At 35.3% G+C, this 17,200-nt stretch overlaps 1 protein-coding gene across 43 annotated transcripts in view; it reads left to right on the forward strand.

Moving 5' to 3' along the window:
• LOC131160309 (dirigent protein 17-like) overlaps window positions 1-17,200 on the forward strand; it is a 66,219-nt gene that overhangs the window by 18,990 nt on the left and 30,029 nt on the right. For 11 of the 43 annotated variants that reach the window (XR_009137988.1, XR_009138002.1, XR_009137990.1 and 8 more), the window contains exons 2-3: window positions 12,105-12,186; window positions 13,732-13,835. The exons of 7 other annotated variants lie outside the window; for them this stretch is intronic. Coding sequence is in view for 2 of the 36 variants with exons in the window: in XM_058115867.1 (XP_057971850.1) it covers window positions 12,185-12,186 (2 nt within the window). In the remaining 34 variants the exon portion in view is untranslated. Of the gene's footprint in view, window positions 1-7,186; window positions 7,317-7,499; window positions 7,734-12,104; window positions 12,187-13,726; window positions 13,836-17,200 lie in introns of those variants that run through there. 25 more of the 43 variants (XR_009137991.1, XM_058115851.1, XM_058115849.1 and 22 more) reach the window with 6 other exon arrangements.

Genomic DNA, 17,200 nt, shown 5'->3' on the forward strand with positions numbered 1-17,200 from the left:
AAATTGAAGTCAAATAATGAATCTTTTTCCCTGAGAATATGCTCGCGTTACGTTCCTTCAACAGACCCAAAAATATTGCAAACACAACACAGTTTCATTACACTGTTCCTTCCTTTTTACTACCAAAACCAACAAAAGATATAGCCAAAAACTGCTGCACTGTCTTTTGAAAAAATCAACTTTCCTCGAAATAACTAAATAGTTTGCTCCAAACCCTCCATGCAAAATAACAATGGAAGAAAAGATGCGGAGCAGATTCTGAGCAATTAAAACAAAGCGCCTACATATATGGAGAGAGAGCTTTTAAAGGCCTCCCAATCTGCAGCAAATTATTAGTGTTGATCCTATTGAGCACAACCAACCAGAGAAAAGCTTTGATTTTAGGGAAGATTTTGGCCTTCCAAATAGTTTTTGCAGAGTGGAAAGGAAAAATTAGAGCTAGTCAAGCGCTCACGATAAGATTTGCAAGCATAACACCCTGAGAGATTCAAAGACCAGGGTCGATTATCAGCTTCTGAAGTTACCCAACATTTATTTAACAAGACTAACGAAGAAGTTAATTCCTCCGTTTGCCTATCATTCAAGGATCTCTTGAACTGGAAATCCCATGAAGATAAAGGACCACCTGGATCAACCAAAAGGAAGAACTGGGTTCATTCTGCCCTGAGCTCAGGAGGAAGAGATGAGGAAAAGGGGTGGACAAAACAATATTCCCTGAGCAAAGGTCTTTCCAAAAATGGATATTGCTATCCCTAATGAACAAAAATTTAGTTTGGGGAATAAAGAGGATAAATTTTGGATATAGCTTTCCATGGACTTTTTGAAGAACATCTAGAACCCATATTGGTATCCCATTCATTCTCATCAAGTTCAAACTTGCTTTTAACAACTTTATGCCACAGGGAGGAATCCTCAAACGGAAACGACCAAAGCTATTTGGCCAAGTGAGTTGTGTTTTTAGACACCAAATTTCCAAGACCCAAATCACTCTCCCGTTGACCTACAAATCACCGCCCACTTCACCAAATGACCCCTACAGCCACCTACCCCTGACCAGAGAAAATCTCTCCTATTTCTCTTAAACTTGCTTGCAACTCCTGCACACATTTTGAAAATAGAAAGAAAATTCAATAGGGTATTAGAAAGATAAGTCTGAATTAGAGAGGCCATGCCTCCCAAAGAAAAAAGAGCACCCTTCCAACCATCTAAACTCTTATTCGGCAGAAAGTAAATTGGGGATTCACCTCATGAAAAAATTCACAAGCATCGAATATACATTCAGGCTGAAGCGCAATAAGCAATCATGGAAGTAAACACAAGTGAAGCCGTAAACTGTAAAAAAACGTAATTCACATTATCACACATCTGTAGACAACATCTATTTAGTGAGGTAAGTAGGCTAAAGTACACGTCCACGATAGCTAGGGGGTTTTGCAACATTGATGAACACTCATCCTCCCCTAAAAAGATTTCTATACAAATCTAATTCTAGCATGCTGAGGAGTCATACTTCCCCTTTTCCCTAAGGCATTGCTCTACCCTGAACAAATCCTTTACTAGTGTTTATGTGATAGTTGCTCATTTAATGTGCACAAAACAAGCAATACAATAAAGCATAAGGCCCTGAACCAGCTGACTTGTGACATTAGGACATGATGGGACATGGTTGGGTTGTAAAATACTGCCATTTGGTTCTCCTTATAAAAATGTTTTTTAATGAAACAAAACCCTCCCAAAAAAATAAGAAAAAAGAAAAGAAATGAAAGTTGAGAGATGTAGAGGTAATAGAGTTTGAGCCCTAGCTCCTTGCTGCCCTGCACCACTGGACCTTCCAAGTGACCCTTGCACTGCTGGACATGCGGCGACAAAGAGGAGTCACTTGAAGAGCAACAGACCTGAGGGACAGCTGAGTCACCGAGGAAGATTTCCTTTCTTCAATTTGAGCCTATGTTGAGCCTCTCTCTTCTCCTTCCTTCCTCCCTCCCCCACCCTCCCCAACCACACATGAGCCACTCTTTGTTTCCTTTTTGTTTTTAATTTCTTTATGGTGCACTGGTGAACACCAGCCATGTGCACCAGAACAGAGCCAGGCTCTTTGCTTGACTAGCTTTCTATGTTCCTCATGTTATTTTTCTGTTTTTGGACCAAGGTTTTTAATGCTGATTAATCTCTAATATGAATATAGCTAAAGAATTTATAATTTTAGTTTGTACATGGAATTTGTTTGTTAAATTTGCATCTAAAGAAGCCTATATTTCATTTTAAAAACTTATAAATGTGCGTCAATGTTTTTCATTTAAAAGGGAAAACCATGCCTGTAGATATTAGTATTTTACATTAATTAATTAACGTATCCTTACTGTGTCATAATATATATATATTCCAAAAATCGCCATATCACCATGTCATATCTGTCCCATATTGGTATTGGTGCTTCTTAAGGGGAAACCTTATTGTTAGATTAATAAAGCTGATAATGAATCAAAGTAGCCTATGTTGACCATGATATGGCACCCCCGCGCGAGCGCGCGCGCGCGGTGGGGGTGGTTGTAGGTGGTGTGGGTGGTGGTGGGGTTGAAGTGGTGAACTTGGCTTGATTTTTAAATCTTGTTCAAAAAAATTTTTTGAATCAAAGTTTGAAAGCAAATAAATACTCGCAAACAAAACAAAAGCAACCAAGCAACCACAAACAATACACCAGGCTTTATAGTAGTTTGGTCTTATGTGACCTACTTCCACTTTCCAAGAACACTTGGTATTCGTTATACCAATCTCTATTACAACTTGTGCTCTTGGCACAGGAGCACTTGGTTCGCTATAGTCCAACTATCACACCCAACGGACAACATTGTCCAATGCATACATGATCCAAGTTCAAGTAATTTTACAAACAATAATGAATCTAGATCTCACAAGTATAAACTAAATACTCATGAAACAATACGTGTGGTCAAAGCTTGAGATATAAGAAATTTCAGCATGGAAGCAAAGACTAGCAGTATTTGTGGCACTGTGAATTGACTTATGGCAATCAGCCAGGTGTGAGTTAACTTTGCTTCAACTCAACGTATCAGTTTATCAACAGTTCAGTTTGTTCAGCACTCCAAAGTGATTTTTAGGCAAGGATTGAAGTTCCAAAGGAAGTGGCAATGCTACTCATGCAAGTTTTTGTAAGTTTGTTTAACAGTTAGCTTGTCTTTTCTTTCCATTAACTTGTTTCATATCGGGGATTGAGGATAAAATTTGTTTCTGGGAGGATATTTGGGTTGGTGAGTCTTTGTTGGAGCTGTTGGTGCCTTGTTTGTTTTCCTCTGTCCATGAGGCACCAATTTCAACTTTTTATTTCAATAGAAGGGGGGGGGGGGGGGGGGGGGGGGGGGGGGGCGTCTTTTGCTTGGGATTTCCACTTTTTTAGGAGTCTCAACAAAAGGGAGGTTGAGGAGTTAACTCATTTGTTGACTGTGTTGGATTCTTTCTTGCTATTTTTTTTTTTGGGGGGGGGGGGGGGGGGGGGGGGGTGGGGGGAAGGGGTTGGGATACAAGGCTTTGGATTCGGGATTTGGGGCCTTTCTCTTCAAAGTCTTTTTTCTCTAATCTTACTAAACCAACAAATCCTAACCCATTCCTTTTAAAGAAAGTTGTCTGGAAAGCAAAGGTTCCCTTAAAGTTTGGGCTTTCGTTTGGACTCTCCTACTCAATAAGATCAGTATGAATGATGTCTTACAGAGTAGGAGGTCCTACAAAGCCCGTAGTCCGAACATTTGTATGAATTGCAGTGGTTCAAATGAGAATTCTAGCCATTTAATCTTCATTGTAAGGTGGCGAGATACATGTGGAACAATCTGTTTTCATTTTTTGGAGAAGACTGGGTGGCTCCGGAGTCTATTTTTGATTTTTTTAGGGTAAAGTTTTGGGGCTTTGGGAAGAATAAAACAGGTAGGAATTTTTGGGTCTCCACAGTTTTTACAGTGCTGTGGGTGCTATGGATTGAAAGGAGTGCTAGAATTTTCAGAGATAAGAAGACTCCTCCTTTACTTTGGGTGAAAGTTAATTTTTATGCCTCTTTTTGGGCAGCTTATGGGTTTTTTGAAGGTCTGTTGCTGTCTGATGTCCAACGAGATTGGAAGGCAGCTTCAAAGTAATTGTGTTTTCTCCTTGTATGTTAGCCCTCTGTTTTACCGAGAGGATTTCTATCTTCCATTCGTTGTAATTATTCTTTTCATTAATAGATTTGTTCTGTTATAAAAAAGAATACCTTGACTTCTCAGGAGAAAAAGCCAGCTTCCATCCATCTACTCTTACTTGCCCTTTCAAGTGATGGATCCCAAAAGCAAGAGGGTTTCTGATTGTCCTCAAATGGCACACCTGAATAAGTGAGACTCCATTCATGAATGCAACCACCAGCTACAACCCGCTAAAGAAGAATTGATAAATGCCATGAGAACAACCCCATTATTACAGTCACAACAGAAGTAACATCTCATAACTTAAAAAAGATGCACAAACAATGCAGTAAAAAATAAAGATGTGAAACACCTATTGCTTTGACATCTAATCTTGCTGCGTTTTCCTTTTTAGTTGTCTGAACAACAGAGTCTTACACGCACAAACAGTCTAGTAAATCTGTTTCTAAACAAAATGCTGATACTAGTAAATATTTATAAGTAAAGAATATTTAATAATTATATTTAAATTATAAAATTTTATAATAAATATTTTTTATTAGAAAGTAAAAATTGAAGACCATATTGAATCAGAATACTAAACAAAACTATATAGCTTATAAATAATCTATTAACTCGAGCAGTAACATCTAAAATAAATTTTTGGTTAGATTTAAAAAATCCTCATAAATTGTTTAAAATAGAAATAAATGAATTTAATTTGTGTCATCCTTGATTTTCTTTACTTTAAATGTCTATCCTTCATCTTTGTCTTGAATGTTGACTGAATTTTCCTGTACCTCTTGATTCATTGTGCAAATCCTTCCTCTGTCCCGTTGCATTTTTCAGCTCTGATTACAGTTCTTATTTATCTTCACAATAAAAGTATAAACTTTTTTCTTTATAGGACTAATTACTTATCATTTATTCATTCAACTAATCCGTTATGTGAAGCATGTCTTATTTTCTCCGAAGATGTTTTGGAATTTTAATCATGTCCTTAAAGAAGATAGCTTAACCTTTCTCCTTCAAAAACAAACAAGAATTACTTATTATTTAATGATTGTAGTTATGTAAATTATTTTTTTTTTCATACTTGATCAACTATCAAAAATCATTTTTTTTTGGATATTCTTCCAACACCTTTCTCATTTTTGGTTTCTATTGAGCTTTACAGAATGTCATGAATTTGATTATCATTTTCTTTTGAAACTCCTCATGCTCTTTGATAGAGATTCATTTAGATATATGTACTTGGTATTTTGTGGCCATTCTAGCTGTTTATGCCTATTTAGTAAAAAAGTAACAACAAACTAATTGTTTATTGCTGAAAGACTATTTTATATCATATTTCTCGATAATAAAAACCATGATTTTCCATAAATGTGAGATTTTTAGTCTTAGCTCTTCAGATGGCCATCTAGATGCTCTATAAAAGAATCCGTGTGTGACTGCAAATTATTGAAGGTAAAACAATCAAGCTTACATGCCAAACATTAGGACAAGAACAATTAAATAAATGAATATGCATGTGTCATTCTCATAAATGTAGCTAGAATATTCACTTGTTTACTTAGTACTAGTAATGAAACTATATAAAAATAAGAATCTAGAAGCGGTGAGTACATGCCCATTAGTACAGATGCAGGGGTGGCTCACATTTGGCAAGTGCTAATTGTGAAAAAACACCAATTCAATGCTTTCTTGCTAAACAAGGGAAAGAAAAAACTTTGTTGTTCTCGTATTCAAAGCCAATAAAAACCCAGCAACTATGTATTAGTTTGGGTTAGTTGCCCCTTAAACTTGAATTTAGATCTTCTTTCTAGCAAACCACTATACTTGACACACCCATGCCCTCCCACTGCTAATAAATCTATGTAAGTGTTAAAAAATTGTTAATATTGCTGATTTTGGAGCCTTTCTAATGATATGTATAATTTAGCTTATGTATTTTATTCAAATCCTTATGTGACAAATTTTCAACCTTATGTAATAGTTTCGGTTAGTAGCCCCTTAAATTTGAATTTATATCACTTTTTGATTTTTCCCAATCAAACCACTAAAATTGAGACACCAATGTTGTCCTACTACTAATAGAATCTATGCAAGTTTTTAAAAAATTGTTCATTTTTCTGATGTTGGAGATTTTCTAATGATATGTATAATTTAGCTTATGTATTTTATTCAAATCCTTATGTGACAATTTTTAAACTAAAAGAGCCATTGTCATTTGTTATTACTTGCGCTCTAATAGGTATTGTATGGAGATTTGACCAGTGCACCCTAATGTATGCATTGCCATATCATTACAAAAAATACTTGTCAAATCAACAAATTTAATAATATTTCTAAAATTTCCATAGACATCATTAACAACAGGACAAAATCGGTATGATTTTCATGTTCAGAGGCATGATTGTGAAAACTAAAAGTTTAAGATTAAGACCAAAAATCAGTGCAAGTTTAGGCTTTAGAGGCTACAAACCCTTATTTTATATATTTGTAAAAATAAAAAAAGTAGTATGTTTTCTATGATATCACTTATGCTTGGCTAATTATTGATGTAAATTTATATGATTTGCTAGTTATTTAGGTAATATATGAAATCACCTATGACATCGTCTGTGCTTGTTTAATTGTTGAAGTGAATTTATATGATTTGGTACTTGTTTAGGTAATCTGTGAAATGTGACCACTGCCATAATAATTAATGATAAGAAAGTTCACAATGTTTATGATTCTTTATGTAACAAATAAGTAATAATTTTTTTCTTAAAATTATAATATAATCAAAACAACAGTAGAAGACTGATGGGCAAAATATTTTTGTCTAAATTGTTCACATGGGCGCCAATAAATAATATAAAGTCAATTGGGCTTCAAAGAATAGAGTATTTCACATCGAACTAGATTTTTGTGGTCCAGCTTGACTAAAAATGTTTTATTTCCTAGTTTTCTTCCAACAAGTTCAAGTACATATTAGTATTTTGGGGATTAATAAATTTACTTTTGTGTTCAAACAGTGTATGAACTAGTAGCAGCATGAGGGAGCAACATGTTTATGCAGGGAACACATTAGTAGCAGCATGGGTTACACTGGCTGGCAGTGTTATTTAGTCTTCGTGGGAGCAGCATCTTTCAACAATGCCTAGGGTAAGGCCAAAATGCAGCTTCATGTAAGGGTTCTTAGTGCTGACACAATGTTTTACACAGCCAGGAGTTTAGTACGTTTAGATTTATAAATAAATAATGGAAGGGAAGTGTTTGTTGGATGGAATGGTAGGAGCGGATGATCTTTTTATGGAAAATTTTACTGGGTGTGTCATGTTATTATAGGAGGGCAACCAATGCTAAAAGAGGCCTAGATAGACAAGCCTGTGTGAACAATGAGCCTTAACTTTGGGCCCCTATGGCGCCGTAAGTGCTGTGCTTCAAAGGAGTTGAGACATAAGTTAAACCTAGCCCCCGGCATAGTACACTTGAGATCAAATGTTATGAACTAAAATCTAGTGAGGTAGCTGTACTGGAGGATTCTAACTCAGGAGCTCCCATCTTCCAAAGTATATATTTGTAAGTCTTTACCACTAAGCCACCACCTATGATGGTTGTCTACTTCACTAATGCACTATGAATATTAAAGGAAACCTCTATTTGATGATCTCGTCAATATATATATTTTTTGATAATAATCGTCTATATTTTTAATACAAATGCTATCCTATTTGATGATTTTGGGTGAACTATTTTGAAAAAAGTTGCATCATGTGCTTCACCAGTGAATGGATACTTACATGACAACTGCCCCTTTTTTGAAGCAGTTTGAAATATGTCCTATTTTTGTAATATTTTATAAATTTTAATAATTCTTGGTTTGCTTACGAACCTGAAACTATTACTTCAAAGAAAAGGCTTAGATTCTTTGTCTCTTTTACGCCCTCTCTCATTCTCTTAGTCCCTCATCCTTTTTTCTCTTCACTTCCACTTTTAGCTTCATAATTGAAAATTAATTTCATGGAGCATTTCGCTAAATTAAAACAGGGTCTTTGACGGCCCCAACCCTCTCTTTAAGAAAATAGCCATTTTCCATACCTTCCACCCTGGCAAGGTAATGCATCCTTATTGAATATCCGATTTTGGATAGACCCTTGGCTGGGTAATGCATCCTTATCCAATTCTTTCCCTCGTTTTTTTTTTCGACTGAGCTCCGAGAAAAATAGAGCTATTTCTTTCTTTATTGGGGATATGAGTACCCCATTGATTTCCCGGAGTCTCCATTTTAGGAGACCTCTTAATGACAGGGAGTTGGTAGAGCTGTCTTCGTTGTTATCTTTATTGAATGGGAGTGATCTTTCATCAGGGAGGGATGTTCGGTCTTGCTCTTTGGATCAGTCCGGAGTGTTTTTTTGTAAATATTTTTTTGAATTCTTAACTCCAATTCTTCTTTCCCACTCTATCGTTTCATCTGGAAGGCTACGGTTGGGCCAAAATTAAGGTTCCTCTAAAATTGTGGCTTTCACATGATTGGTTGTGCCCAATAAAATTAATACTAATAACTTGCTGCAAACTAGGAGACCTTTGATGGCTGTCTCTCCCAATTTACATGTCTCTGTTTCAAAAATTCTGAGGCGGTTTCTCATCTTGTTTTGCATTGTGAATTTTCTTGGAGGGTTTGAAATGTGCCTTTGATGTATCTGGAGAGAGCTGGGTTTGCCCTTCTTTAGTTGGTATTGTTAACTATTTCTTTGAAAGGCTTTGGTAGGAGAAAGGATAAGGCAGTCATATTGGAAGTGTGGAATATTCACAGTTTTATAGGGGTTATGATTGGTGCGTAATGCACAGATATTCAATGGGAAGAATTTAAATTGGGTGCTGGTTTGGGAAAAAAAAAAAAGTATTTGGCCTCACCGTGGTGTGCTGGTTTGGGTTTTTTCATACTAATAAGTTTCCATGAGTTACATAGAGATAGAAGGAACATTTTGGAATGCCGTTTTTTATTCTTTGGTATTTTTTCGGTTTTTTTGGATAGTTCCAGGCCTTTTTTGGGAGATGTCTCATTCTCCATCTATGTAAATTCTTTTCCTATTAATGAAATTTTATTTTTCTATCCAAAAAAAACCTTCCGCCCTTAGAAGCATGATAAGCCTCATCCTCTTCTCGTTTTCATTTCTACTAGCCCTGCCTCAAAAATCCAACTCCTCAGTTCCTCAGTTACACTATGTCTCGGAGGAGGGTCTGGGGAGAGGAGGGAGGGGGGGGGGGGGGATGGAAGGGAATGGAGGGAAGGGTTTGATAATATTAATTTATTTTTTTAGGAAGGTATTGAGGAGACCAGGTTAGTTACAAAATCCTCAAATTTGTTTTGGGGTGTGTGTGTGTTTGGGGGGGTGTTAATTAAGAATACCCTTCTGTTCTTGTTGATCTTTATTTATTTATTTATTTATTATTTTTTAGTTTTTCATGAGCCTATTAGTTTCAGGAGATTAAGCAAATTGGGTTGGTTAGGCTCTTCTACTTCTAAATAACCGATGTGTTGGTTTGGATGGAAAAACAGTCATAAAGCAGATTCCAACTGACCTGTGAACCCTAGCGAATTGCATTGCCCCATCAAAAGGTCTGTTGGCAAAAAGTATTCACATTTATTCTTGTAGAGCTTTTGGGAGTCTTTGTTGTCAGATATTAGGCTTGGGCTTTCAGAATCGCGAACTCATTCCTTCCCATAGCTGTGTTTGAAGCGGCTGGCTTTTTTATGGTCTATTGTTTGGCCACTCAAATACACCCACCGTGTTTATCCTCTGAGGCCACACTAGACACTAGCATTTGGGGTGTTGTATTAGGTGGGTTTTGCTTTCCTCCCTGCAGCTTCTGTTAACAGAACATGTCTATTATGCAACATTTGTGTTCATGCCTGGATGTGCATTCATGATTGCCTATAAGTGTTTTAGTTTTTTTTTTTTGAAGAAAAAATATGCTGAGAAAAAAATTTTCTTAGGAAAGAGAATTTTATAGCGCGATTTTTTTTTTTGTCATTCCTTTAGCTAATGATACCCATGCTTCACTTTCCAACTTAGAAACAACTTTACTGACAATTACATATTTTGGTCAGAAGAGTCCTCTGAATATTCTGGGATTAATGATCAGTTTCAATATTTTGTTTTTGAATATGAACAGAGAAGAGAGGATAGACTTGTTACATTAAAAAAAAAAAAAGATATGGGAATTCCCCAGAAGTAATTGAGTGTGAGAGTCAAATGAATTGGAAGATTCATGTTTGGTTCGGGGAGGGATCATGGAAATTTTGAAATAAATGGAAAGATAATCTACTTTCATTAAGTGATTTATTACATCATAAAAAATAGAGGATTTTGAGTACTATTTGAAATTCCGAAGAACTATGCGGAAGGGCTATTGAACAACTGGAAAAAGCCTGGGTTTGCCTACGTAAAGTAGAAATGGAAGCAGATCAGTTTCGAGCGAATGGATACACTGAGATAGAATGAGAAAAATTCAATTTGATTAATTCAACTTGTAAGACAAAAATGAAACTATCCATTTTGAACAACAAAGGGTGATTCATCAAGTTCAGCAGTGGGTTTTCCAACAAGTCTTACAAGGAGCTTTAGGAACTCTGAATTGGTTCTTTAATATTTGGCCACTCAAATATATCCCCTGTTTTTGATTTTTGAGGCAGGGCTTTGTTGTCTTTCTATTGGTGATGCACACACAACACACATTATGCGACATGTAACGCATTAGACAAAACACATGGATTCTTACTTGTATGTGTAATAAGTTTTCTTTTATTTTGTTTTGTTTTTCTTTGATGGAAAACATGTTAAGAAAATATTTCCCTATTAAAAGATATTAATAGCAAATGTAAAGAGTTCATTTTTTGTTATTCCTTTCGTGAATAACCCCTACTCTTTGCCCCTTTGCCTTTGGATAGTCATTGACATAGGTTGGTCCTCGAATGAGTAAAATTGAACTTTTTTATGCATGAATTTTTCTTGCACTAGGAAGGAAAAATGTTAAAACAATTGCTATCATTGGTGCTTAATTTTGTAAAGTACTAAGAAAAACTTAGAATTGTTCTTATAACAATGACCATAGGTTGACAATCTATTATGGGGCATCAAAGTAAAGATTTTTTTATATCTCCAAAACAACGACAGGCTGGGAAGTTGATGTAGCATTTTAAAGGTCTATCCTTTGCTTTTTCTTATTCAATGTGAGGTCCAAACATTTGATGAAAGTGTTTTAGTCTATATAATTGTGTATTTGAAACTAAAGGAACAATCTAAACCAGAGAAAAATCATAGAGACGGATTCATGTTATTTGGAAATGTAAGTAAATCTATTAGAAGATGCAAAAAGGAGCTAAACAAGTGTCTACTCGGTTAGTTTCCAAAGCTGAGAAAAGGGACTAAGCAAAGCTTTGTATCTTTGATAATTTGACAGTATAATGGGTGGGGCAAATATGATGGATATTCTCAGTGGCACTTGCTCATAGATATAATTGGTATTCTTTTTCTTATGAAGAATTTCTTTGATTTTTTTCGTAAGAATAATAATAGTTTAAGAAAATATTTCTCAAAATGATGCAATCTAGGCTGAAATGATGCAGTTGAGAAGGAAATCAAGTAGTGAATACTCTATTTCGTTGTTCTTATTTGTTGTAAATATATATATTTTTCACATTTGAACTGAAATTGAGTTTCTGATATCTGATTTCTGCATGTGAAAATTTTGTTTTCCATATTGCAGAGATCAAGTTTAGAGATGTAAATATTTTTTTTTTTTAGTTTTTTTCTTTTCTAATATTTTTTATAAACATTCAAGTTGATGTGATTGATCGTGCACAAATCAGCGTATTAATTTACCATAAACAAAAGTGATTGGCAGTCCAGTTAAAATAATTGTGATCCCCATTTAATGGATCTGCAGGTGGCAAAATATGATTGATCCTGGTGTATAGATCTGCATGCTGACCAGTGTACACCGTCTATCTCTTGCGTGCATAGTGCATGTATTTTACTCTCTCTCTCTCTCTCTCTCTCTCTCTCTCCCTCTCTCTCTTATGCATGCAGTGGCGGAGTTATGACCATTTCTCAAAGGGGACAACTCTTGTTCATTAAAAAAAATGCAAAATATTCTATCATCTCGAACTATGAGTTTCACTAGGATGCTTAATTAATTAGTACTAAAGAGATAATTTCTGGTATGAAAGTGTCAATGATCAAACTGTAGATGTTCCATGGGAAATGCAGAGGATATAACTAATTTTTTTAGTTTTTTTTTATTTTTATTTTCTTATATTTTTTAAAAATCTATAGTATCATAAAAATTTCTAGTGTTCCATACTTTATTTTTTCTGTGGTCAATTTAAAATTTATGTAACTGTTTTATATACATATGGAGGTTAATAGAGAATTTTTAAATCCCACTGGGGGCAATTGCCCACATTGAGATGTATGTAGCTCCACCCATGCATGCATATATCCTTGTCTGTTTTCTCTCCCCCCTTGCATGCATGTATCCTTGTATTCCTGTACCTCTTTCCCTCTCTCCTGTCCCTGAATTCATGCATGTATCATTCTCTCTCTCTCTCTCTCCAATGCATATGCTATACTAATTTTTATACCTTCATGACCTTTACCTCTTTTTTGATTAAGGCCTAGGTAAATGAAAATGCATTTTGGACATCATTATTTTAGTCACTGAACCTTACGGAAGTAAATAATGCTTATGACAGATGTTCACATCTTCAGTGGGCTTATTGAGGCTTACAAAAACATTATTTTAGGAATTGACGTAAAATTTCAAATGCCAAGAGAAAAGCCTCAACGAAATAGTTTAGGTTGGCAAACAATTTTGGTGAAGTCATTAGCTTCCATAGAAGTGAACAACAATTGCTATATTACCCAAATTTATAATGAAAACATTTTTGTATGGTGGATTTAAGATTTTTAAACCAACAATAATCTGTCCAAAAAGTTTTGTCAGATCACCTATACTTTATCTTGAATCAGTTTTTATACTTCAGCGACTTCCTTCCCAGAGTGAATCTTCAGTTTTTATACATCAGGGACTTTCTTCCTCTTGTGCCCCCCTTCAGCACAGGGTGAACAAAAAAGTTTCTGTATTAGTCTTATTAGTCATAGATTGAATGCTGTTTCAGTGGCTGTTGTCAGATCCGTCCAAACAGTTTGCTAGACCACTTAGACTAGGCAAATTTTCATTTTACCATTTTAGGGTATTTCATATTGGGGGAAGTTTGTCTTGCATGATTTAGCGGATTGTGAAGCAAATGATAAAGTTTGGGCGCACTGCCTTTAGTAGCTGATAGTTTTAATTGGCACGGGAAATGTATGCAAGACCCGATGTACAGTGTTTCTACATATGTATACTCAGATCTTTGGAGCATCTGGGCTAATAATTGAAACATTTGCATCTCATGGCTCTTAATAACATATCTTCTATGAAATATATTGCTTGGAATGGGGAGGTTGTCATCTAATATTTCACAAATTGAACAAAATAAGCTAAATATTAATCTTTTCTTGGAGGTTAGAGAACATGCCTGGCTAAGCAAATGGAATATGGACATGAGATGCCTAGATGATGTGTTCTTTTTCCTGATGTTGTTGTCATTGCTCTCTTACAATGGATTACAAGGTTAGTTTGGTTGTCACTAATGTTTCAAAGTTATTCTTATACTTCAATAAGTAATGCCTGCAACATATGTTCACAATATACATCAAGGATATTTGTTTACATCACACATGGACACATAATTGTCCTACAATACTAGATTTTATGGTGAATCTTAGTTTTTAAACTTTAGTGACTTTGTTTGTCTTATTATCAGCATATCTACTATTGAGTAATGAGGGTCAAAACCTTGGAGTTATTAAGATAATAGATTGAAGGCTGTTTCATTAGATTTTGTCAGATTTGTCCAAAATGATTGCCAAACCACTCAGACTTCATGGTGAATTCGAATTTCACCATTTTAGGGAATTTCATACTAGGGGAAGTTTGTCTTGCATGATATTGTGGACCACGAAGAATGTGATCAAGTTTTGGATTTTCTTGGACCGCCTTCATTAGTTGATTGCTTTAACTTGTATGGAACATGTTGACCTGAAAAACAGATTGGATTAGATAATCTATGGTGGATTAGGCAGAAAGTCGGATGAACAAATGGCAATTCATAATTGACTCAATTATGTGGATTGATGGCGGTTTGAACCGGATAATCCATGATTGATGGTGGATAATCCGCCATTCCTAATAATAATTTTTTAAACTACTCATGAATAATTTATTTCACAAAATAATAACTAAAGTTGTGTTTTCATTTATAATTTGGTAAGTAGTAAAATGTTTAGTAACCAATTGCATGAATAGATGATTGAAATTCAATATTCAAATATATTAAAATCAAGAAAATAATTGAGTGCATGAATGTGAATGGCTGATTGTATGCGTGCCGCACTGCAGGACTTTGAGATTGTGTGTGTCTAGATAGTTTGGTTTCCCCTATGCATTGGTTACATGGGATACTGCTATGGCGTAAGTCGTGTTGTGACGATATGGGAACTACTCTCTAGGAAGTGGGAATTGGGAAGTCTGGCCTCTAGTTTTTGGTCCCTTGCTATCTAGCATTGCATGGCCACAGATGGATTTGGAAATTGGGCTTATTAGGTTGTGGGTTTTGGGTAAAATGTAAATAGTAAATATAATTGCCTCAACTCGTTTAACAATCATATTTGACTCATTTCACAAACAACTCGGATATGATTTGGTTTAGGCAGATGGGATTTGGTTCAAATTAGCAGATTTCTATCCATTTTTGTAGGTCTAATGTATGGGGCTTATACTTTGTGTGGAATGTAGCTTGTGGTTGGTCTAGTTGGCACATTTGTTTTAAATTGTTGCTTAAATCTCATCATAAATTTCCTTAGGAACAACAAGGATAAAAATATTGCTCGTGTTCTTTTATTTCCTATATCATTCAAGCAAGGCCTTAAATTTCGATTTCGACTCAAATTTCGAAGCTCCAAAAGTATGAAAATTTTAATGTCAATTTCGATTTCAATTTGGAAAAATAACAAAAATTAGTAGTAAAACATGGAATTCTTTGTGAAACTTTAGAAATGGTTAAAAAACATAATAATATAAGTCTTAAGACTAATATATTACAAATTAAATACATCTATGTTTTGTGTGAGGTGGAAAAGTTGTAAAATAGTATGTGTATCAAACATATTTGTTAGCCTTGGTGTATTCCTAAGAGGGAGGGGGGGATGAATTGGGTATTTAAAATTTCTCTCCTAGGTTCAACAAATCTAGTAACAGTATTACTCAATGAAGGGTCTATGTATACAATTATAAACCCAATCATTCATAATAGTAAAATACAAACATTCATTTACTGGAATTTAAAATGCGGAAATTAAAAGCACGCACAAGAAATGTTATCGGAGTTCGGCCAAAGTGCCTATGTCCCTGCCTTGGCTCACAAGCGTAAGGATTCCTTTAATGCTCACTTAACGGGTGGAGCGGCATGGGTTACAATCAGGTCAATTAGCGGGGTTGACCTCAACCTACACCTTATCAGGATGGTGCACCTAGCTTTTCTAACCAAGTCTTAGCCAATCCGGGACTATTCAATAGGGCTAGTCTCCCTCTTCAGGCCCATGCCTGGAATACAACAAATGTATATAAAATTTATGTACACGGAAATGTTTCTTACACTTTAGCAGATTTGTACCACTACACACAATATCACAAATCAATGCACACCAGACATGTAAGAACGATAAGTTCAGTGGTGTATATGTGCAATCTACACTCAATACAATGATAATCTCAAGTATGCACAAGAGTGTTTAAACAAGTTAATCTTTGAAAGTAAAGTATATAAAATCTCAATATCAGATTAGTGTTTCAAAGATGCTAGCAATAATATTCAAACGAACTCAAAAATATTTTCTCAAATTGTATAAAGCACAAGAGTTGTTTGAAATCAAATTTTGTAAAATATTTCGCACACAAAAATTATTACTTAAGAAATCTTGTAATGACAATGCAAAGATCCTCAAGTTAATGAGTTTTCCCAATACAAGATTTATCAAGTTAAATTTGTGGGAAGAACCCTAGCCAAACTCTCAATACAAAATCAAACAATACAAATTTCAATGAGAGTATAGGGCTATTTAGAATGAAGCATTAATAATCTAAATACTCTCTCTAAGCTTGGATGATCAAAGAAAATGAAGCAGGAGAGTATTTGAGATAGTATTTGGAAAAATAGGCTTTTTAAGTTTGAGAGGATTTCTTGCTAATGATTTTGCTAATCTCTTCTTAATTTTCACAAATAAGCCCCTATATATAGAAAAGGTGAAAATTATAACCGTTGGGGACATATATGTCATTTTTGCAAAAGTTTAAGTGAGTTTAATTATAATAACAACATTTTTAACCTCAGTAAATTTTGACAACCCGAGAGCATCAGTCGACCGTCTTGAGTGTTCAGTTGGCCAAAGTGCTCAATTTGGTCGACCAGGGAAAATTTGAACTATGTGTTCAGTTGACCATTCATAAGGCGATTCCTGAACCTCCGAGGTTCGGTCGACTGAAGTGAGTTCGATTGACCGAACATGGGTGTCCATTCGATCAGGCTGTTGGGAACACCCCACGTGTCGGTTCAATTGACCATAGCGTTATAGCTCATTTTCGGTTCGGTCGACTGAAGGGTCAAAATGTTGACCCGGTGAAGGTTCGGTCAACCAAATGCTTCCGTGCATTACAGTTCGGTCGAACGAACATGCCTTTTTCGAGCATTTCAGTCCTAGTCCCTTTATAAAATTATCCCTATTCGTATGATGATTGAATTTAATTCAATATGGCATATTTTAATGCAGATATGAGGGTCCTAAGGTCAATCTAGGTCTTTTTGAGCTTACTAGAACTTATCATGCGTGTAATGCATTGGTTATTATAGATAATTTCCTATTTACTATTACAGACCCGAA

The sequence above is a fragment of the Malania oleifera genome, chromosome 7, assembly GCF_029873635.1.
Source record: "Malania oleifera isolate guangnan ecotype guangnan chromosome 7, ASM2987363v1, whole genome shotgun sequence".
NCBI lineage: Eukaryota > Viridiplantae > Streptophyta > Magnoliopsida > Santalales > Ximeniaceae > Malania > Malania oleifera.